General features: G+C 41.1%; 1 protein-coding gene across 2 annotated transcripts in view; it reads left to right on the forward strand.

The window, feature by feature from the left end:
• abcc4 (ATP-binding cassette, sub-family C (CFTR/MRP), member 4) overlaps window positions 1–23822 on the forward strand; it is a 45913-nt gene that overhangs the window by 1661 nt on the left and 20430 nt on the right. For both annotated transcript variants that reach the window (XM_037536501.1, XM_017712923.2), the window contains exons 3-14: window positions 1370–1490; window positions 1603–1827; window positions 2624–2713; window positions 8197–8360; window positions 9960–10085; window positions 12656–12905; window positions 13908–14015; window positions 14475–14564; window positions 14672–14863; window positions 15788–15882; window positions 19738–19824; window positions 22934–23030. In XM_037536501.1, the coding sequence (XP_037392398.1) occupies window positions 1370–1490; window positions 1603–1827; window positions 2624–2713; window positions 8197–8360; window positions 9960–10085; window positions 12656–12905; window positions 13908–14015; window positions 14475–14564; window positions 14672–14863; window positions 15788–15882; window positions 19738–19824; window positions 22934–23030 (1645 nt within the window). The remainder of the gene's footprint in view (window positions 1–1369; window positions 1491–1602; window positions 1828–2623; window positions 2714–8196; window positions 8361–9959; window positions 10086–12655; window positions 12906–13907; window positions 14016–14474; window positions 14565–14671; window positions 14864–15787; window positions 15883–19737; window positions 19825–22933; window positions 23031–23822) is intronic.

Consider the following 23822-nt stretch of genomic DNA (forward strand, 5'->3'; position numbering starts at 1 on the left):
CTTGATTTGGTGATTATAAGAGGAGATACAAACATAGTGCTGCACATCTGGTTATTTACGTCTATTTTTGTTTGGGAACTGATGCCCCTTGTTAAATTTTGTTGAAAGTTGTTAGTATTTGAATAGTTAGACCAAGTACAGTAATTTTATTTATGTCAAGCACTGGTTTTGTGCAGATCTCTTGGAGGCAGGGTTTGTTCATGAGACTGATGGGAGCTGTAAGACATTTTAATACACCTCAGGAGGAAGTTCTTCCCTTTGATGACAGTTTAGCTGATATCTTTTGCGTGTGTGTGACGTGCTGTAGAAAAAGAGTCGTAAGCCATGAAATTAATACTTTGTACTTCTCTCTTCAACCATATAAGCATAAAAACAGTGCTGTCATCCTAAATTAGTCTGGGATACAGCGATCTGTCTTAAAATTCTCCAGCTGCAGTATTTGTGATTCAGTTTTTGACACAGTACTGAAGAGAAACTAATCCTTTTAAAAAGTCCTTTAAAGATAACCCCGAGCATGCAAAAATATGCGCACAAGTGCTGTACCCTGCAGTCATATTGCATTCAAAACGGTTGGGGTCACAGCTAAATAGCATGTAACCTGCTCTAATTGATGGTATTTCATGGCTTCCATTCTGAACAGCACTCTGATGAATGTGGATATTTCAGGCCATTTCTTTTGTTAAGCTGAATTTCTGCTGTGCTTTTTGGTGAAATGGTGTTTTGCAGATGCGTTCCCATGCTGTTCTGTTCAGAGTGGCACCATCATGAATATAATAAGTAATAAAAGGCTGGGTATTTAAATTTAGTAGCTTTTATGGAATTGACTGAATTACTTCAATATTACAGAATTGTGTTGAAAAATGTCCCTCGGTACTAAAATTCACAAGTAGTCTGTACTATAATCAGTGAACCAATAAGCATGTTTGTTTCAAATCTACACTGGTAATTGGCAATCTGATAACATTTGCATGTTAGTAATGTGAGAACTCCTTTCTGGAAAATGTATTTATAGTATGATACCCAGTCCTAGTCAAATCCAACAGTGTTTGCTTCTGGAGATTTGTGAAAAAATGACCTATTAGCTGAAATCTCATTTTTACTATGCATTTTACTATGAGAAGTAGGGATGGGCAAGATCACAGCAACAGGTTTAGTAACTGTAGAGTATTGATTAGTTTATGTCGGTTTACATACAAGCTAAAATATCTGTTAAGCAACAAAAGAGTGTTTTTAATGCTTTTCATGTGATGTTCATATCTGATTTAAACCCAGCAAGACCTAAATGTAATTCTAGGTGATATCTTTGTCTGTCTTCTCTCACTCACTCACTCACTCACTCACTCACTCACTCACTCACTCACTCACTCAGCTATTGGGACCGTGAAGTTCAGATGGCAACCAAAGAGCTCAGAACTCCTAAACTCACCAAAGCCATTGTGAAGTGCTACTGGAAGTCGTATGCCGTTCTTGGCATATTCACCCTTATTGAGGTACGTAGAGAGCAGAAATTTATTGTGTCATTATGTTGCTCTACAAATCTTTTCATTATATTAAAATGAAATTCCTAATATTTTACATAATTTTCTGCCTCTGTCTTTACAGGAAGTTATTACAGTGGTGCAGCCAGTGTTTCTGGGCAAGCTGATTCAGTACTTTGAGAAATATAACCCTGAGGACATGGGTGCACTGTATGAGGCCTATGGCTATGCTGCTGGGGTCTCTCTTTCCACATTGGGCCTTGCACTTCTACACCACCTCTACTTCTACCACGTCCAAAGAGCTGGCATGAAGATTCGTATCGCCATGTGCCACATGATCTACAAGAAGGTTTGGCTCTCCTAAATGCCTTTACATGTCAGGCACTGTGAAGTTGTGTTTATCAGTAGTCTCATATCCATAGGAAATTTTGGAGAATTGGAGCAAGGATCTGTGTATTTTTTTGGGATTACATTAGCCACACAGAACAACAGATACAGTAAATTTCAGGGCTCAATAAATAGAAACTAAAAGCAAAAACTATGTTTGGTTTTTTTTTTTTGGTCTGTATAATTTGCTGTTTTATTTATGCTTTTGAAATTATATAATAATGCTGACAATCTTCCAAACTTGATAATTACCATGCGATTTCCAAAAAAAAATAAAAGTAAAGCATGTAGACTAAAGACTGCATAAAACATTGATGTAAGCTGCAGTAGACCATGTTTCTATGCTTCACTTGATGTTTGTATGTTTCGGTTGATCTGCTGCCGCTCAAACTGTTTGAATACGTTTTTGCTGGCTAGTGCAGGAGAGTGAAGAAAACAGCTAATTTAATGACGGCATCTCATTTTCTTTATCATTCAAATGATTTAAGTGTTAGATTGTGACACTTTATTGTAGATGTATTTAATCTTTTGCTCTTTTGGACAGTATTTTCAGCAATATGTTCAGGCCGCTCTGAAATCTTTCAGTGTCCAGAATTCCAGTATATGTCTAATACAATACAAAGTGACGATAATATGTTCAGATCTGAATGACTGTAGCTCTGTAAATCAGTGCATATTTTGTTGTACATATCTACCATGTTTACATGCCAGACTGAGTGGTTTTAGAGAACTTTTCAAAAATGTTTTCTTCCCCCCAGGCTTTGTGCCTTAGCAGCGTCGCTATGGGACAGACCACCACGGGACAGATTGTTAACCTCTTATCTAATGATGTCAACAAGTTTGATGAGGTAACTAGTTTCTGAAACTCACTTTTGTCTTCTTTCTCTTGCATTTCATTTATATTTCTCTACCCAGCCCCTCTTAGGAGCATTCTTTTAGAGAAAACAGGGGCTGGCATTGCTGCTTGGCCTGCAGGTTGTTTTAATTGCTTCTCTAGTTGGCTGCCGCCCCCCTCACTGTTCACTTAAATCTAGAACTCTGAGACTGTGAACCAAAGGCTGCATATTTGGCAGGATGAGTGAGATAATTTAGAGAGCTTTTGTTCCTTGGTAACATGTTGGCCTCTGTTAAAAGACATCTGTCGATTGTTATTTGTGCGTGTAGGTCATTTACACGCTCATTGAGACTTAGAATTACTGAGACAAAAAACACGTCCCCCACACACCTATCAAGTACCTTTTAAAGGCTCTTGCTGAAGGGTTATTAATGATCAAACATTGTAGTTTTTATGTGAATAAATTAGGCATCCAGCATTTGTGCAGAATAAAAACAGGGACAAAAAGTGAATTTATGGGTGTTTTCAGTGTGCTCAAATTAAGTATGTGCCTAACTCCTCAATTTAAAGAACCCGAATAACTTAAAGTGAATAATAACTTGCATATCTGTTAATGCAACTGCTTGCCTTCTCGCCCCCTACTCCCTTCGTATGGATGGTTCCACAAGGGAGGACTGTTCTTTTTACACCTTTGCAAAGATAAACAGGCTGAAAGGCGTGGCAGGTCTGGGATTTGTCTTATTGTTCTGATTCTTCCCTAAAACGATTTGCCCAGACCAAGCAGTAGGTTATAGAGACGTGAAACTTGGGTAATTGGTAGTATTCCCTCCCACTACTACCTACATTTTTTCAAAGATTTCCATAATATGCAAAACCTGCTTTTGCAAACTAGTCCTAATGTTTTCGCTTCATCTTCATGTAATTGATAAAAGATTAAAAAAAAAAAAAAAAACTATTCACCTGAACTTCAATAATTATCGAACATTAGACAGACTATAATATGGACATTAAGGACAGTTTGATACTTTAAAATTTATGGCAGCCATCAGCCGCTCAGATTTCAGCAGGCATTTGACAGGTTTGACATTGACCAGTCGTCATGAAACTTAAATGGTGTCTGTATGTAGGCACTGTCTAACAACCAGTGAAGTTTCAAGAGATTTGGCCACTGAGGTGGTGCTCTTCATGAAAATCAAGTAATTACACATGTACCTGTTTTTATTTATGGTCACATAACTGTTTTCCTGTGATGTAGTACAGTTTTCCACAAAATGTGTTGCAAGTGTTTTATGCATAGGTTTTTTTCAGTCGTTCAGACTACTCTGTGGGATTTGATCCTTAGTTGGTCTAAAATGTTGACTTTTTTTAAACTCTACATTTTCTCGCTCTAACCACTTCATCTTTGTGGACAAAGTATTGCTAGCATAAATTACTATAACTCATACATTGGTCTGATCGTCTTAAAATTATAAATATTTCTGTATATATTGAGACTCTGAGGTCTGCAAAATTTGGTCCAGATTGGCCTTAAAATAATTTAAAATGCTATTATATTTTTGTAATGAACTCTGCAGAGTAAACAGTTGGTGCCATGTGATTTACTTCACTTAATTGTAATTACATGGTGTATAATAAATTGGATTTCCTGTCTGGTATTTTGACTTATTCTTTCAAAGACTACAGCTTATTATACAAAAGTCAAACAGTCAATCTGAACAGAACCTGTGAATATATTATAATGATCTTTTCAGAAATTCTGACTCACTTTCACTTAGACTTCCTTGCATTTTTCATACTCCCTCTATAAATGAGGCCCAAACTGCATTAGGCCTTTTTAGGCCTAGTTGTCTAAAACTGCACAGGGGCTTATTGTGCTGATGTGTTCTCATTGCCACTTGTGGTTATATATTTTTCTTTTTTTTTCTTATCAGCATTGCCACTTGCATATTTGAACATCCCAGCCACAATAATTTAGCTCTCACTTAGTGCCTGAAGAGTTAGCTATGGTTGTGATAACATTAATGTTACAATTGATGAATTCTGACAAAATTTGATTCACTGCAGTCATTTCCATGTCCACCCAAACAGGCTGTAAATTTTGGGTAAGAAATATTTGCTTTACCCTCCCATCGACACACCACCAATGGGAGGGGCTGTAGTAGGGGTTCGGTGCATTGTGGATCGGGCAGTGTCCGAAGGCGTGGGCCTTGGCATTCTGATCCTCGGTTGCTGAAACTGGCTTTTGGAACTTGGAACGTTACCTCACTGGCGGGGAAGGAGCCTGAGTTGGTGAGCGAGGTTGAGAGATACCGGCTAGATATAGTCGGGCTCACCTCAACACACAGCTTGGGCTCTGGGTCCAGTCTCCTTGAGAGGGGCTGGACTTTTTTCTTTTCTGGAGTTGCCCATGGTGAGAGGCGGCGGGCAGGTGTGGGCTTTCTCATAGCCCCTCGACTCGGTGCCTGTATGTTGGGGTTTTCTCCGGTGGATGAGAGGGTAGCTTCCCTACGCCTTCAGGTTGGGGAACGGGTCCTGACTGCTGTCTGTGCTTATGCACCGAACAGCAGTTCAGAGTACCTAGCCTTCTTAGAGTCCTTGGAAAGGGTGCTCCTCCTGGAGACTCTATTGTCCTACTGGGGGACTTTAACTCTCACGTGGCCAATGACAGTGAGACCTGGAGGGGTGTGATTGGGAGGAATGGCCTCTCTGATCTTAACCCAAGTGATGTTCCGTTTTTGGACTTCTGTGCAAACCACAGTTTGCCCATCACGAACACCATGTTTGAACACAAAGATGTCCATAAGTGCACATGGTACCAGGACACCATAGGCTGCAGTTCAATGATTGACTTTGTAGTCATGTCATCGGACTTGCGGCCATGTGTATTGGACACTCGGGTAAAGAGAGGAGCTGAGCTGTCAACTGATCACCACCTGGTGGTGAGTTGGATCAGGTGGTGGGGGAAAATGCCGGTCAGACCAGGCAAGCCCAAACGTATAGTGAGGGTTTGCTGGGAACGTCTGGCAGAAGAACCTGTCAGATTGATCTTCAACTCACACCTCCGTCAGAACTTTGACCAGATATCGGGGGAGGTGGGGGACATTGACTCAGAATGGGCCGTGTTCCGATCCTCCATTGTTGAAGCGGCTGACTGTAGCTGAGGCCGCAAGGTAGTTGGTGCCTGTCGGGGCGGTAATTCTCGAACCCTGTAGTGGACACCCCAGGTGAGAGATGCCGTCAAGCTGAAGAAGGAGTCCTACCGGGCAGAGGCAGCTGGCAGGTATCGACAGGCCAAGCGATGTGCGGCTTCAGTCGTCGCCAAGGCAAAAACCCGTGTATGGGAGGAGTTTGGTGAGGCCTTGGAAAGTGACTTTAAGTCGGCTCCGAAAAGATTCTGGCAAACCGTCAGGCGACTCAGAAAGGGAAAGCAGTGTGCCACTAGCACTGTATATAGTGGAGATGGTGTGCTGCTGACTTCGACTGAAGACGTCATTGGGCGGTGGAAGGAGTACTTTGAGGACCTTCTCAATCCCACCGACACGTTCTCCAGTGAGGAGGCAGAGTCTGGGGACATGGGAATAGGCTTGTCCATTACTGAGGCCGAAGTCGCTAAGGTAGTTAAGAAGCTCCTTGGTGGCAAGGCTCCAGGGGTGGATGAGATCCGCCCTGAGTTCCTCAAGGCTCTGGATGTTGTGGGGCTGTCTTGGCTGACACGCCTTTTCAACATTGCGTGGACATCGGGGGCGGTGCCACTGGATTGGCAGACTGGGGTGGTGGTGCCTCTTTTTAAAAAAGGGGACCGGAGGGTGTGTTCCAACTACAGGGGAATCACACTCCTCAGCCTCCCTGGTAAGGTCTATGCAGGGGTACTGGAGAAGAGAGTCCGGCTTATAGTTGAACTTCGGATCCAGGAGGAGCAGTGCGGGTTCCGTCCTGGTCCCTCTCCAGGATTCTGGAGGGTTTATGGGAGTTTGCCCAACCAGTCCAGTGTGCTTTGTGGACCTGGAGAAGGCATTCGACTGTGTTCCCCGAGGTATTCTGTGGGAGGTGCTTCGGGAGTACGGGGTACATGGCTCTTTGCTTCGAGCCATTCAGGCCCTGTACAAACAAAGCAGGAGTTTGGTTCGCATGGCCGGCAGTAAGTCAGACTCGTTCCCAGTGAGAGTTGGACTCCATCATGGCTGCCCTTTGTCACCTATTCTATTCATAATTTTTATGGATAGAATTTCTAGGCGCAGTCAGGGGATGGAGGGTGTCCGGTTTGGTGACCTCAGGGTCACATCGCTGCTGTTTGCAGATGATGTGGTCCTATTGGGGACATCAGGCCGCAAACTTCAGCTTTCGCTGGATCGGTTTGCAGCCGAGTGTGAAGCGGCCGGGATGAGAATCAGTACCTCCATAGCCGAGACCATGGTTCTCAGGCGGAAAAGGGTGGAGAGCCCTCTCTGGGTCGGGGATAGGCTCTTGCCTCAAGTGGAGGAGTTCAAGTATCTCGGGGTCTTGTTCACGAGTGATGGTACAAGGGGACGGGAGATTGACAGGCGGATTGGTGCTGGGTCAGCAGTGATGCGGGCTCTTTACCGGTCTGTTGTGGTAAAGAAAGAGCTGAGCCATAAGGCAAGGCTCTCGATTTACCGGTCGATCTACGTTCCCACCCTCACCTATGGTCATGAGCTTTGGGTAATGACCGAAAGAATACGATCGCGAATACAAGCGGCCGAAATGAATTTCCTCCGCAGGGTGTCTGGACTCTCCCTTAGAGATAGGGTGAGAAGTTCTGGGCCTCATTGCTTAGGATGCTGCCCCCGCGACCCGAACTCAGGAGAAGCGGAAGATAATGGATGGATGGATGGATGGATATTTGCTTTAATATTTGTGAATGGGTGTCAGTTCAACTGGTCTGGTCATTTGTTACAGAGAAAAAAAACACACATATCCAAAACAAGAGACCACTAAGGCCACAGGCTCTGCAATTTTAGTGGCCAAAATGTAGCCAAAGATACAAAATCAACATGTGCGTAAACGCCATTAATGACAGTTTGATAGTCAAATTAGCAATGTGGTTTCCATAGCAGTTACTTTGGTGTAAGGACCATATGAGAGAGTGCCATCAAAATGAATGGAGGTTGTACTTTAATTTTGATGCCATTGATGGTCATTGCTGCTTGCTCAATAGTCGTCAGCATGTAACGAGTAATCTGTTAGTTATACACTGTACCAGCAGCAGGTTTTTTAATCTCTTTCTTTTACTCACTCATCTGTAATTTCCAGAGTCCAATTTATTTATTTAAATGTCTGCTTAACCAAGATTACATTTTCCTGTTTCATGTTCCCAATTAGTGTCGATCCTCTGCATTTCTTGATGCTTATTGGCTGCCAAGTACTACTACAGGAAATGCAGGTTTCTCTAGTACATGAGAAACATTACCCAGTGTCATGCCAGCATTCCTTTGGTCTCTATACACGCTCCATTAAAATAAACTTTTTTTTCCTCAGGTAACAATTTTCTTGCACTTTCTTTGGGTGGGACCATTGCAAGCTGCAGCTGTTATCGGCCTTCTATGGCAAGAGATCGGACCATCTTGTCTGGCGGGTTTTGCGGTGCTTGTCTTTCTGATGCCACTGCAAACAGTGTTTGGACGTCTTTTCTCCAAATTCAGGTACATGAATGCCCACAACTGTTTCTACACACAGTGATAAGGTCTTGAAGAAATTTGAGCTGAGATTCATAAAGGAATGTAAGCTAAGACTTCTGTTTTCCTGTGTCATGAGGGTGTCGGAGATGTGAGGGTGTGTCCAAAAATTCTTTGCAATTTTCTGGTGCCACTAATCCATGCTGTGTGCATTTCATTGGTTTCGTTTAATGTGATATCTAAAGTTGACAGTGTCAAGTATGCATCACTGCTGAGAAGGCTCAGGTGCTTCAGTGCAAAGTGCTAGTCTGACAGAAGCAAATATTCACCTCTTTCTCCTCAAGGTAGTGAATTCATTTAAGGTTTTAAAGCTCCCGTTTCACTATAAAATAAATTCCCCTTGCTGTTCATGAATAAAAGAGTAGTATAAGATGTAACGTGTCAATGTTTGGCAAGTTTTAAAAAACGCCATTCCTCCCTGCTCCATAGAGTCCATATATGGAAAGTAAGCTGCAACAGCCTGTTTTGAATTTATTGTTTCTGTAATATTACAAGAACCAGCTCGTTTACATATATCCACATATTCAATAGCCTAAAGTAGTTTAGTCCCACCAATTCATGCTGAAGTTATAAGGGGTGATTCAGCCCACGTTGCTTATGACTGAGGCACAAGGTACTGAAGGTACTGTAGCAAAAATAGCCTGTTCGAAAGGGTAAAGCGAGGCTAGGAAATGGTGATCCATTTTTGGTACATAAAACCATACAACCATTATAAATGGATCTCTGAGGGAAAAAATTAAATGAAGAAGAATGTAGGATATGGACCTGTAAACCACAGCAAATTAGGTGGAAAGACCATTCACAAGAAATGATGGCTCAAACTTCTGGATCTTAGGTTATTTGGTGTAGAACCTACTATGGAGCATTGCAACTAGCCTACAATTATTAGAACATAAAAGATCCAGAGTCCAGAACTGTTGCCCTGTGGGATCATAATGGTTTGCTCAAGACATCATGCTATGATCCACTGTAATTACTGCATGTTTCCGGTACACCTTTTGTTTGTGTCTTCTGGTGGAATCACAAAATTTTGAGGTTGCATTGGGTTTAAAAGTTGTGCTGAATAAAGAAGGTTCTTGTCGAAATTACATTTTCACAAAGTGTCAGCACATCTTGTGCTGCCTCATGGACCTTTCATTTCAGTATGAGCTCTTACAGTCTAGCACAGTGTGAGAAATCACTTTGAAAGGTTACAAAATCACCAGCATGCTACAAAACTGCTGAAAAGTTCAGATGTAGTTCAGTTGACCTCAAAGGCCTCATAATGCCGTAATGTTCCAAAGTGGTTGTTGAAGCATGTGATGAGAAGTGGTCATACGATGCACGGACTTACAGACATTTCTAAATACCAGAATATCGACTTGACAGTGTCTTGTGTGGCAATTCACAATAAATTCTTTCAGTTTTTAGCATTGTCACTGTCCTGTGGGATCTTGCCGTGTAATGTGAGGCTCATGGAAAACCACAAGAAGCTACTTCCTCTGCTGCAACTTTCATTATTCATTGTAGAGGAAAAGGGAAGTTTTTTGAAGTTTTATTTCTGTCATGTCTCTCTCTCTGTCTCAGGAGTAAAACAGCAGCTTTTACTGACAGCAGAATACGCACAATGAATGAAGTGGTGTCTGGGATTCGCATCATTAAGATGTATGCCTGGGAAAAGCCTTTTGCAGCCTTGGTCAATGATGTCAGAAAGTAAGCTATGCTGAGTCTTAATTTTCTCAACCTGATAGTGTGTGGTGGACTGCAGCTTGAGGGGTTTGTATTATGTCTTTTTTTTTTCCCCTTGGGATTCATGCATTTTTGGAATGCTGCCTCTGGCTCCATGTCCCACTATTGCTAACCAAGCAGTGACCTTGTAACTGTTGATCAGCTGTGACTTGTTGTTTCATTATGTACAGGCAGAAAACTGTATCCCATGCCTTTGTAGAAAGTAATCTGTCATTAGCAAGTATGTTTCTGCTTGTAAAAACAAACTAAAACAAAAAATAAAAAAGTTAGATACAATAGAAAAAGGGCACCTTGGTGTGTACAGTCTGATTATATTTTCTATTCAGTACGCACCCTGTTAATGGAGTCCATCGTCAGACCCTTTGCTTTAAAAGCAGATCCGTATGTCATCAGGTGCCAACTAAAAACTCACCAGCTACCGCAGGGTGCAAGTCTAATAATATCTAGCCACAAGATCCAGGGCTCAGCTTTTATCTGCCCCTGTTAACATGCACATGACCTGCAGTGCCTGTGCTGAACTATAATTTCTTATGGTTAGCCTGGATAGTTTTGACTTGAAGTTCAAAGTTCTAGATAGCAATAGACTTTTTGTGGAGAGATGCTTCTTTACTTTTTGGCATAAGAATTAATTTTGTTTGGAATAAGAACCATTTTCTATAAGTTGTTTCAAAAACAACATATCAAATGCTTTATTAAAAATTTGTTTTGTTTGTTTTTTTGTTTTTTTTTAATATATGCCCATTTTGAATTTGATGCAAGCAACACATTCCAAAAAAGTTGGGACTGAGGCAACAAAAGGATGGTAATGTTGTTTAAAACACCTGGTGGTTAATTGGCAACAGGTCAGTAACATGATTGGGTATAACATGAGCATCCCAGAGAGGCTTAGTCTTTTGGAATTAGGGAGGGGTTCACCACTCTGTGAAAGACTGCGCAAGGAAAGAGTGCAATAGTTCAACAAGAATGTTTCTCAACATGAAAAGCAAAAGGTTCTTTGCTATTTTATCATCTATGGTACATAATAATTTAAAAGATTCAGAGAATCTAGAGAAATCTCTGTATGCAAGGGACAAGGACAGAAAAACAGTATTTGCTGTCTGTTATTTTTGGGCCCCTTAAAAACAGACATGGTTCTGTAGTTTTCTGGGCTCAGAAAAACTTCTGAAAAACACTGCGAAATCAGTTTGGCACTGCATCCACAAATGATAATTAAAACTCTTAAATGCAAAGAAGAAGCCATGTATAAACAGGATCCAGGAATGTTGCCACCTTCTCTCAGCCCGAGCTCATTTGAAATGGACTGAAGGGAAGTAGAAAAGTGTCCTGTGTCCAACAAATCAAAATTTGAAGTTTTTGGAAATCATGGACGCTGTTTCCTTTAAAGTTTAAAGTATTCATGACAGTATAGGGGAGCATTAGTGCACAGGGCGTGGGTGACGTGCACATCTGTTTTGGCAACATATGCTGCCATCCAGACAATGTCTTTTTCAGGAAGGCCTTGATTAGGGGGCAGTCGTGGGCCGGAGGTTAGGGATCTGGCCCTGTGAAGGTCGCCGGTTCAATCCCCAGGGCCGACAGTCCATGACTGAGGTGTCCTTGAGCAAGACACCTAACCCCCAACTGCTCCCCGGGCGCCGTGGATAGGGCTGCCCACCGCTCCGGGCAAGTGTGCTCACTGCCCCCTAGTGTGTGTGTTCACTAGTGTGTATGTGGTGTTTCACTTCACGGATGGGTTCAATGCGGAGGTGGAATTTCCCCATTGTGGGATCAAAAAAGTATCACTTAACTTAATTATTTACGCAAGATTTTGTCAAACCACTTTCTGCATGTATTACAACAGCATTGCTCCATATTAAAATAATAATCTAATTGCTAAACTGACCTGCCTGCTGAGAACATTGGGCACATTAGGAAAAGAAATACGAGAAAGGAGACCCCGAACTGATGAGCAGCTGAAAGAGGTGATGAAACGCACTAGTAAACATGCCCCCATGTCAACTTTTTTGGAATATGTTGTTGGCATTAATTTCAAAATGAGCATGTTTTGAAAAATACATCTGATATGTTGTCATTGGACTATTTTCAATTAAATATAGGGTTTAAATTATTTTAATTTTATAGGCTTGAAATTTTTCATTTACAGTTTGCACAGCGTCCCAACTTTTTTGGTAATGGGGTTGTAATATTTATCTTCATGGTTTTTCTTTTATATCTTTTCTTTTCTGTTTTCAGTTCCAGATGCATATGTTTTTTGAGACATGATTAAATTGTTAGTGGGGGGGCCCTTTGGCAGCCCTGTAGCTGAATCATTACATTTGAAGCATTAAGTGTGGGGGGGGGGGGCATCTGGTCACTGAGAACAGTCATAAACTTCATTATTAAGTCACATTTACTAATTGCAGCGCTGTTGTAATGGATATTGTAGTAGTAATAGACATGAAAGCATGTAATACTATTCCTGTTGTTAGTAACGTTGTGGTCAAACCTCACATCATTTTTATGTTATTTTTGACACACTCCCTCATTTCTTTCAGGAAAGAGATTTCTAAGATCATGAGCAGCTCCTACCTACGAGGCTTGAATATGGCCTCTTTCTTTTCGGCGAGCAAGATTATCGTGTTTGTGACGTTCACTGTGTACGTGTTGGTGGGGAACACGATCTCAGCCAGCCGTGTGTTTGTAACAGTGTCGCTGTACAGTGCCCTCCGCCTCAGAGTCACGCTCTTCTTTCCTTCGGCTATCGAGAAAGTGTCTGAGGCCTCTGTCAGTATCCGCAGGATCAAGGTACTGCTGTTTTGTATGCAATAACCATAGATGACAAATGTGCTGACAAGCCAAGTCATTCTGTTTTTGTGCTTCTTCAGTTTTTCTTTATTTACTTTAGTTTCAAAACGTTTTTATTCTTGGTTAATTTGCAACCTCTTTCACAGATAATTAACCAAACTCAGCTTTTGCTCCATGCAAAAAAAGTATCAAGTCAATATTTGACTTCACTTGAGTTCAGGTTTATCAGATAGATTAGGCTTTTTCCTTTCGTAAACATGTGTGGATAATGTTTGTACACATAGCTGTAGTTTTTGAAGTGGCGAGTGCAGTCAATATGTCCTGTATAAAACAGGAAGACGCTAGCGTCATTAGTCTGTGCTAAGTAAAAAGCTAGATTTATTGTATTGACCTTCTGTGTACAACTACAGCATGTAATGGGGCAGGTGTCATTTCACTGTGTTAATCTTAGATCAGCTTGTAGAAGTGAAGCAAGGGGCCAATATAGCCTGTTATGTAACACTGTTGTAATGCCACTGTTAAAGTTTATATTCATTAAAAAATAGATTGTGAGGGTGCAATGTGCATACTGTGACAATGTTTACCGTTTTTATTTGATTGAAAATGGAGACGCATGTGTAGGCTCTCACAGCGTCTGACGTCATTCTATGTGTGAGAGTGTAGAGCTGTCAGAGTTGCATTAGAGTTATCAGAAACCAATAATCTGAAGTACTTATCTTAAATTCCCAATGTAATGAATGTATAGCCTGTTCTTAAAAATAAAAGCCAATGTGTCGTTAGGCATGAAGTCTGACTTCTAACATGGTGTTAATGGAGCTGCCATGCTCATATGAGGGAATGGAGGAAGTGGCTTAATGGATTTTTGTATGGATAAATGCTGCAGGTCATGAAAAAGGTCAAATATTTGAATCCTAATTATCGCAAATGTGAATCAAATAAACAAATAAACCATTAATGCATGCACATCTGCTGACTCTGTGTTTGTGGTGGTCTGGATTTCAGAAGTTCCTTTTGCTGGATGAGATGGTTAAGCACAGTGTGCCATTGCCTCAAGAGGAGAAAAAGGAAGCGTCACTGGAGATCCATGACCTCATCTGCTACTGGGACAAGGTGAATGCACCATAATCTCTCTCTGCGTCTCTCTAGGGCTTATCAAATATGATTAATACTCAGTTGCTACACTTCTTAATTGTCAGTGATTCATAATTTTTTGGCATCATTATCAGGAACACAGATAAATTATATATTTGTATAAGCTGGGTTTTTTTGGGGGGTTTTTCTGTCCAGTATCGTTCAGACTGTAAAATGTCAGTCACACAAAGATCTTATCTCCATTTTTGTCTTTTTTTTGCATGTTTTGAAAACCATAACCCTTTGTAATGTATTTCAATGTCATAATGAAATTGAAAAAAACATCTTTTTACAGTAATATCTATTACAAGTTAAATTTTTTGCCATTTAGGAGATAAAAGGTTTTGTTCCGGCAGTGACAATATACTTAAAATATACTAAACGAATTCAGTTCGGCTCAGATTGACTGAAGATGTGTGCTGCATCCTCTACACACAGAGTCTGGACGCTCCAACGCTGCAAAACGTGTCCTTCACCGTGAAGCCAGGACAGTTGCTTGCTGTGATTGGCCCGGTTGGGGCAGGAAAGGTCTGTGACCACATCCTCTGTCTTTGCCTTCTTATTGCATTTCTTATTCCCTCCTTATTGCTAGTGTGACCAATTGTTATACTCTGCATTGTTTCACTGTCCCACAGTCTTCTCTGCTCTGTACCATTCTGGGGGAGCTGCCCCAGGATAAAGGGGTCATAAAAGTTAAAGGGGAGTTGACCTATGCTTCCCAGCAGCCCTGGGTGTTTCCAGGGACAATCCGCAGCAACATCCTGTTTGGGAAGGAGCTGGAGCTGCACAAATATGAGAGAGTTCTGAAGGCCTGTGCTCTTAAAAGGGTATGATTGCTACCTGAGAGTGAAGTTGGTACTCGCAGTGACTTGTATTCATCAAAGTTGTTTAAGAACAAGGGCAGATTCAAGCACCCAGAATGACATACAAACTTCTCAGTGGATTATATTTGAAGCTGTTGTTTGAGGGTAACGGCTTCTGCTCCGTGGAAAAAAATACCCTCCTGTTAGTCCTTTATTTATATAACCTTTGCAAATGACTTCCTTAGTAACATCCCCAAATGTATCTTCTCACACAAACATATAAACTACTCAGTGAACTAAACGTCTAGTATTCACATTTACAAATTACACATTGACACTGTGCAAACTGAAAAACTGAATTACCTTCCACTTAATAACAATGTCTTACGCAGATTTTTTTTTTTAGAATGACCATTGATGAGTTTTCTTTTCATTGTTTTTGCTGGTATTATTGAGGAGGTTGATAATAATTTAGATAATTTGACCACAGATCAGGCATTTTTCAAGTTGTCAATCCACTACGCTCATGCCTACCAGGTATGTGTTTGAACATACAGACGCTACAAAGTTGTTGGTGAAATTTGCTCATCCTTTTTTTTTATGATGAGATTTGACCGTGTTCAGCTTTGAAGGCTAAGGTCAGTTGTGACCACTGTCTGTGAGTAAGATTTTCTGTCTGACCAAGTTCTGTTCGCTTCCTTCAGTAGCAGTGTGTCTAAACATTGCAGTTTCACATACTTTCCGTTCCAGTAAATCTGAGGAAACTAAATATCAAGCCCTTTCTGAGTTGAGTGAGGTCTGCTTATTCTGGGAAAATGGGAAACTGCTGTGCTTGGTGGGAGGGTGCAGGATTGGAATTTAGAAATGGTGTTTTAGAGTCTCTTATCTGTGTGGTATTGTTCTGGTTTAAAATGCAGTACACTGTCTGGTTCTTGCTATGTGTTATAGGACATGGAGCTTCTACCTGAGGGGGACCTGACTGTGATAGGAGACCGAGGGGCAACTCTGAGTGGAGGACAGAAAGCTCGGGTTAACCTGGCCAGGTATGAATTGAAGCTTACTGACTACTGTTTGATAAATGAATTGTGTTAGCATTATACTTAAAGCTATTCTATGTCATTTCTTTTGGACTCTCTGTTGAAAATATGTATTTGCGCGCTACAGGCGAAAGGTCATTTATTAACATTGGGTGTGCTTTGGACCCCTTCCCTGAGCGGATGAAGCTCATGATTGCAGGCATGCTGAAAGAGTATTCAAAGAGAATTTTACAATGGAGATCTAAACGTCAAGCTGGACCTTCTTTTGAATGTATGTAAAGACAAATAACCTACACAAAGACACGGTCCGAAAAAGTCCTCCGAAGTCTGATCCTCAGTCTCTGACAGACCGCTTGCTATTTCAGGCTTCACAGCATGTACAGGCATCATATTTTGACATGTTTTTTACCTTCTGACTCAATAATGCTACTACTTTCAATGTTAACAAAATAAATCTTACATAATGCTATGTTTGTTCGGTCTGCTGTTGGATCAGTTCTATCAGGGTGCACTGGCCCTTTGGATAAACTCATTCAGAGGGCCAGTTCTATCCTGGGAAGTACCCTACATCCAGTACAGGTGGTGGGAGATGGGAGGATGTTAGCCGAGCTAGCATCCATGCCGGAAAACAACTCTCACCCCATGTATGAGACTTTGCATCACTGGGCAGCTCCTTCAGTGACAGGCTGCTTCACCCCAAATGTGTGAAAGTGTTATCGCAAGGCCTTACTTCCTGCTGCTGTTAGACTGTACAACCAGCACTGCTCCCCTTGGCTGACAGTCCATGACTGCAGTGCTCTTGAGCAAGGCACCTAACCCCCAATTGCTCCCTGGGTGCCGTGGATAGGGCTGCCCACTGCTCCAGACAAGTGTGCTCAATGCCCACTAGTGTGTGTTCAGTAGTGTGCATGCATGTGGTGTTTCACTGCATGGATGAGTTAAATACGGAGGTCTAATTCCACAGTGTGCAAGCACAGTTGGCGAATGGCTCTGAATTCTAATATAATCAATACTCCCTGTGCAATATAATCAATACTCAATGTGTAGTATGTGTAGAATATCCTTATAGTGTAAAGATTTTTTGCTCGTGCTAAGCAGGTTTATTTATTTATTAATTTTTAAGTGTTATGCTATTGTAATACGCAGAATATTTTCCCAAGGGTTGGCAGGTCTGTATATGAAGCAAAAGGCCCAACACCGTAGTAAATATATTCACTACATAAGAATCCAGTTTTGTTTAACCACCAGCTCGACAGGCTTTTAAGAGGCTAACCTAGTAATATTAGTGTTAGGCTTTGGGTTGAAAAGTTGACAAAACTACACATGTTCATGTGTAGTTCTAGATCTTTGGCTTGATACCACACTGAACAAAAATATAAACGCAACACTTTTGCTTTTGCTCCCATTTTTCATGAGCTGAACTCAAATATCTAAGACTTTTTCTATTTACACAAAAGACCTTTTTCTCTCAAACATTTTCACAAATGTGCCGAGATAATCCATCCACCTCACAGGTGTGGCATATCAAGATGCTGATGAAACAGCATGATTATAGCACAGGTGTGCTTTAGGCTTTCAACAATAAAAGGCCACTCTAAAATGTGCAGTTTTATCCCACAGCACAGTGCCACAGACTTCGCAAGTTTTGAGGGAGTGTGCAATTGGCATGCTGACTGCAGGACTGTCCACCAGAGCTGTTGCCCATGAATTGAATGTTCATTTCTCTACCATAAGCCATCTCCAAAGGCATTTCCAAGAATTTGGCAGTACATCCAGCGGCCTCACAGCCGCAGACCATGTGTAACCACATCAGTCCAAGACCTCCACATCCAGCGTCTTCGCCTCCAAGATCGTCTGAGACCAGCCACCCGGACAACTGCTGCAACAATTGGTTTGCATAACCAAAGAATTTCTGCGCACACTGTCAGAAACCGTCTCCGGGAAGCTCATCTGCATGCTCCTAGTCCTCATCGGGGTCTCCACCTGTCTGCAGTTTGACTTCGTAACCGACTTGAGTGGGCAAATGCTCACATTCAATGGTGTCTGGCACATTGGAGAGGTGTTCTCTTCACAGATGAATCCTGGTTTTCACTGTACAAGGCAGATGGCAGACTGTATATGGTGTCGTGTGGGTGAGCGGTTTGCTGATGTCAACGTTGTGAATCGAGTGACCCGTGGTGGCGGTGGGGTTATGGTATGGGCAGGCGTATGTTATGGACAACGAACACAGGTGCATTTTGTTGATGGCATTTTGAATGCACAGAGATAACGTGATGAGATCGTGGGGCCCATTGTTGTGCCATTCATCCACGACCATCACCTCAAGTTGCAGCATGATAACGCATGGCCCCGTGTTGCAAGGATCTGCACCCAATTGCTGGAAGCTGAAAACATCCCAATTCTTGCATGGCAGGCATACTCACCGGACATGTCACCCATTGAGCATGTTTGGGATGCTCTGGATCAGCGTATACGACAGCATGTTCTAGTTCCTACCAATATCCAGCAACTTCACACAGCCATTGAAGAGGACTGGACCAACATTCCACAGGCCACAATCAACAATCTGATCTCCTCTATACGAAGGTGATGTGTTGCACTGCATGAGGCAAATGGTGGTCAGACCAGATACTGACTGGTTTTCTAACACAGATTTAGACACATTTGTGAACAATATTTGAGAGAAAAAGGCCTTTTGTCTACATAGAAAGTCTTAGATCTTTGAGTTCAGCTCATGAAAAATGGGAGCAAAAACAAAAGTGTTGCATTTATATTTTTGTTCAGTGTACTTTAAGATAGGAAATGCAAAGTGCAATATAATCAGTACTCCATGTGTAAAATATCCTTATAGTGTAAAGTTTTTTGCTGTTATATTTAAAAAGTTTGTTGTTAATTTTCTGAAGGATAGTTTTTTTTTATATATTTATATACACTCACCTGCCACTTTATTAGGTACACTACACCTTGCTAGTAAAAGGCTGGACCCCCTTTTGCCTTCAGAACTGCCTTAATTCTTCGTGACTTTCAACAAGGTGTTGGAAACGTTCCTCAGAGATTTTGGTTGGTTATTTGAGTTCCCGTTGTCTTTCTATCATCTGGAACCAGTCTGCCCATTCTCCTCTGACCTCTCACATCAACAAGGCATTTTCGTCCACACAACTGACCGCTCACTGGATATTTCCTCTTTTTCGGACCGTTCTCTGTAAACCCTAGAGATGGTTGTGTGTGAAAATCCCAGCAGATCAGCAGTTTCTGAAATACTCAGACCAGCCCGTCTGGCACCAACAACCACGCCACGTTCAAAGCCCCTTAAATCCCCTTTCTCCCCCGTTCTGATGCTCGGTCTGCACTTTACATGCCTAAATGCAGTGAGCTGCGGCCAGGTGATTGGCTGATTAGCTATTTGTGTTAACAAGCAATTGAACATACCTTCGTATACCAAGTGGCCGTTGAGTGTGTGTATGCATGTATGTGTGTGTGTGATGCATATATATGTATGTATGTATGTGTGTGTGTATATATGTATATGTGTGTGTGTGTGTGTGTATGTATGTATGTATATATGTATATGTATATATATATATATATATATATATATATATATATATATATATATATATATATATATATATATATATATATATATATGGTATTTTAATTGGCCCTATTAGCTTTGATTCATTATTTGTTGGCATTATGATTGTGTCTGAATGTTTGTATGTCCGTATCTGTCTATGAATGTGTGCCTTTACTCGGTGGCACCTTCTTTCTGTGGACCAAATGTGCTTACATTATGAAAACATGGATTCTGACACTGAAGAAATATTTGTTTGTGTGTGTGTGTACACATGTGTTTCATAGAGCTGTGTATCAAGATGCTGATATTTACCTGTTGGACGACCCCCTGAGTGCAGTGGATGCAGAGGTGGGCAGACATCTGTTTGAACAGTAAGTTGTTCTTCCAGTGCTATGAAACACTGTGTGGTATTCCATAGTGCGCCTGTTAATGTACAGAGTTTCTCGTAAGCATAGTGTAAATGCACATTTGTCACCTAGTATTGAGTGCGTTTGTATGCACTTAATAATCCGATCATAATCAGATTTGTTCAGTTATCTGATTGCTCAAATGATCATGTAAACTGCGTGCTCTGATCTAGAAATCTGATTAAGGAATCTGATAAAGAGCTGGATTTTAAGCTCCGAATGCACAGAGGATGTCTCCAGATGGCAGCAAAACATTTGGAGCAGCACTGAAACCAAACGCAAAATGAAGGAGTTAAATATTCTTCGTCTTCTTGATTACCTGAAAATATGAACATGCATAATGTGGTGCAGTGTTTTTTAAAAAGCCACGGCATTAAGTTTGCGTTTTACATTGCTTTTATATCACATCTTCTTTTGTGAGTTTATTGGCTAGGTGCAAAGCAGAAATCCAATTACTGCTCGACTCCAATAGATTCCCATTAGTTTCCCATTATCTGATTACTCAAACATGTAAACATGTTGATCGGATTACTGACAAAATCTGGTTTTCTACAGTTATCGGATTATTCCGTGCATGTAAATGCATTCATTGATGTAGTGATTTCTGTGGACTCTTAACAACATGTTATTTTGTAGCCGGTAGAACAGTAGAATGGGTGCCAATGGCTGCCAATTTTGCTCACACTTCTCATAAGTTTTAATGTCTATAGAACTGTGCCTGTATTTGGTTATTGAATAAACCACAATCTTACATACTTTAATGTGTGGTGGGTCTTTGAACTGCAGTTTAGCCAACAAGTTGTAGTTGTACCAGATTTTTTTTTATATATGTGCTGATCAGTTCTGTTTTCACTGGGTCCCACTACACTTTAGTAATAGTAATGTGGTACAGTCCATCCTCCAAGTAGATGAGAGAAATAGATAAACCTCCACAACGCACATGCAGAAGTTTGAATAACATGTTTTGGGTGATTTCAATCATGGGGTAATGTCAATCATTTCAAGAGACTGAAAATCAACAGCAACACAGATTTCTTTTTCTCTTTCTCATTTGCACTCATTTCTCCTTCTGGCTGGTTCCACAATGGAGGGTTTGTTTGTTTGTTTTGTTTGTTTGTTTGTTTGTTTGTTTGTTTGTTTGTTTGTTTGTTTGTTTTTGTAACTCTTTTGCAAAGGTAAATGGGCATTTGATTGGCAAAGTAATTTTAAGTTATTTTGTCCCTGTGTCACAGATTGTTAAACGTGACTTTTCGCTTTTAAAATCTGTTAGATGAGGACCAACAGGGATAGAGGGAGAGCAGCAGTAGGATCCTGCTGAATTAACTAACTTGATATGGCACAGCGTGGGGAAATGTCCATGTACTAAGCAGTATTATGATATTGTATTATGCTAAATATTTTCCCAAAAGTTGGCAGGTCTGTACATGAAGTAAAAGACCCAACATCATAGTAAATATATACACTACATAAGAATGCAGTTTTGTTTAACAACCAGGTTGGCAGACTTTAAGAGGCGTAACCTAGTAATATTAGAGTTAGGCTTTGGGTTGAAAAGTTGACAAAAGTTTCACTGTAAATCTACACGTTCATGTGTAGTTCTAGACCTACAGCTTTATATTAGTTTAACACAAGGAAAGCCATCAATGCACTAGGAGAAATAAGCGTGATCATAGCAGTAAAAATCTGTCTGTAAAGTGTATAATTTTAAAATTAAGCGTTGTTGTCATCACATTTATGATTATATAATAAATTAAATGACTAATTGATCTTAAGCCGTATTTAATGTTGGAGCATTTTCACAGTTCTCAGAGATCATGGCTATACTCTGTGGCAGGGTTTTCTCTATTTCAGTCATAACAGCAAATAAGCCTGTATACTAATTATACATACAGTCAACATCAATATGTGGGTTTTTTTTTTTTGTTGTTGTTCATTGTGGAGATTGGACTTTTAATTGTCTAATGTCGTTGCATTGTTTGAATGCCTAAGTATGCAATACGATCAGCGCCTATCAATAATTGAGTCCAGAACTGCTTCTGTTTACCAGATCTATTGTTGTAAGTTGTGCGACATAATTATAGTCGTCATTATTATTACCCATTCATGACGCCAGTATATTGAAACAGATCAAATTGTTGGCCGAGTGTTTTCTTACCCCAGTAGAAAAAGATTTGAGGCTTATCTGATTATATATTAGAATACCAGCCATGTACTATATTCCCCTATTTTAGATGAGCGTTTTAAGTCAGAGTTGGGACAAATTAAAGTAGAAAGAATTTTAATTTAGACTAAAAACTGAGGTATTTATATAGACCCTGCAGTAAGCTTCCGTCATCTCACAAAATCTGCGTTACAAATTCAGTTGTACTTTAATGAGAAACTGTTGTTTACAAAAATGGTTTTCAAGTTAAGGGAGCATCTTGTTTTTTGTGCCATTTTTTTGTCCATATATTTACATATACATATCCATATATGTATGTAATAATCTTTTTAACGGTGGATGGAGGAAAGATGCCGGGGGCAGGGGTGAAGGCGGAGAGCTTTCTTTTATTGCCACAAACAAACAAAAAAAACACTCAGCTTTTCAGCCTACAAACTAAAGCAAGGCTCCCAGGGACTTTTCAGTCCTTTTTCATTTCCGCTCGTTTAGCTCTGCTCAGTCAGCTCAGTTCTGCTTTGCTCTGGCGCCTTCACTGGTCTCCTTCTCTCTCGGGGCTCTGCCACTGAAGGAAGAGATGGCTATAAGTAGGCTGGCACAAACAAGGCACAGGTGAGCGTCATCAGCTACATAGCCTGCTGGTTCAGCCAGACTGGTTTCTCCGTCCCACATTCGACCACGCCCCCTTCTCCACAATATATTTTATGCAGTAGAAAAGATCTGTCTTTAGAGACCAATGTGTCCCTTGCCCTTTCTGGGGTTTCTGTATGCATGATTGTAATGTTACTGGTCAGTATAATGTGTGTGTGTGTGTGTGTGTGTGTGTGTGTGTGTGTGTGTGTGTGTGTGTGTGTGTGTGTGTGTGTGTGTGTGTGTGTGTGTGTGTGTGTGTGTGTGTGTGTGTGTGTTGTGCAGGTGTATCTGTGGTGTTTTAAAGAAGAAACCGAGGATCTTAGTCACTCACCAGCTGCAGTACCTGAAAACAGCTGATCATATCCTGGTTTTGAAAGAAGTAAGTGTTTTGTGCAGATCTTTTACCTCACATTCTTCTCACACTCATAGTGTGTTCTCACACTCATGGTGTTTTCACCATAGTGAATACATGACCCAAGCCTTTTTAATCCTTGCACTAAAAAGGCTTCCAGACAAGACATTTGGATAGTACAGCTGTAGAATGTAATCGTGGTCTAACCCAATCCTTACAATATGTGTACATACACTATATTTCCAAAAGTATTCACTCAGCCATGCCAATCATTGAATTCATCTGTTCCAATTACTTCCTTGGCCACAGGTGTATAACACCAGGCACGTAGGCCTGCAGACTGCTTCTACAGACAGTAGTGAAAGAATGGGTCGCTCTCAGGAGCTCAGTGGATTCCAGCCTGGTACCGTGATGCCACCTGTGCAACAAGTCCAGTCGTGAAATGTCTTTGCTACTAAATATTCCAATGACAGAGCGGGTTAAACAGATGCTGAGGCGCATAGTGCGCAGAGGTCGCCAGCCTTCTGCAAAGTCAGTCTCTACAGACCTCCAAACTTAATGTGGCCTGCAGATTAGCTCAAGAGCAGTGCGTAGAGGGCTTCATGGAATGGGTTTCCATGGCCAAGCAGCTGAATATCTTAGATCGCTAAGTGCAGTGCAAAGCGTTGAATGCAGTAGTGTAAAGCGCTGCCACTGGACTCTCGAGTTCTCTGGAGTGATGAATCGCGCTTCTCCGTCTGGCAATCCAATGGATGACACTGGGTTTGGCGGTTGCCAGGAGATTAAGAATGGGAAGTCACTCAAGGTCATATGCATGTA

The sequence above is a fragment of the Pygocentrus nattereri genome, chromosome 30 (assembly GCF_015220715.1).
Source record: "Pygocentrus nattereri isolate fPygNat1 chromosome 30, fPygNat1.pri, whole genome shotgun sequence".
In the NCBI taxonomy this organism is placed as follows: domain Eukaryota; kingdom Metazoa; phylum Chordata; class Actinopteri; order Characiformes; family Serrasalmidae; genus Pygocentrus; species Pygocentrus nattereri.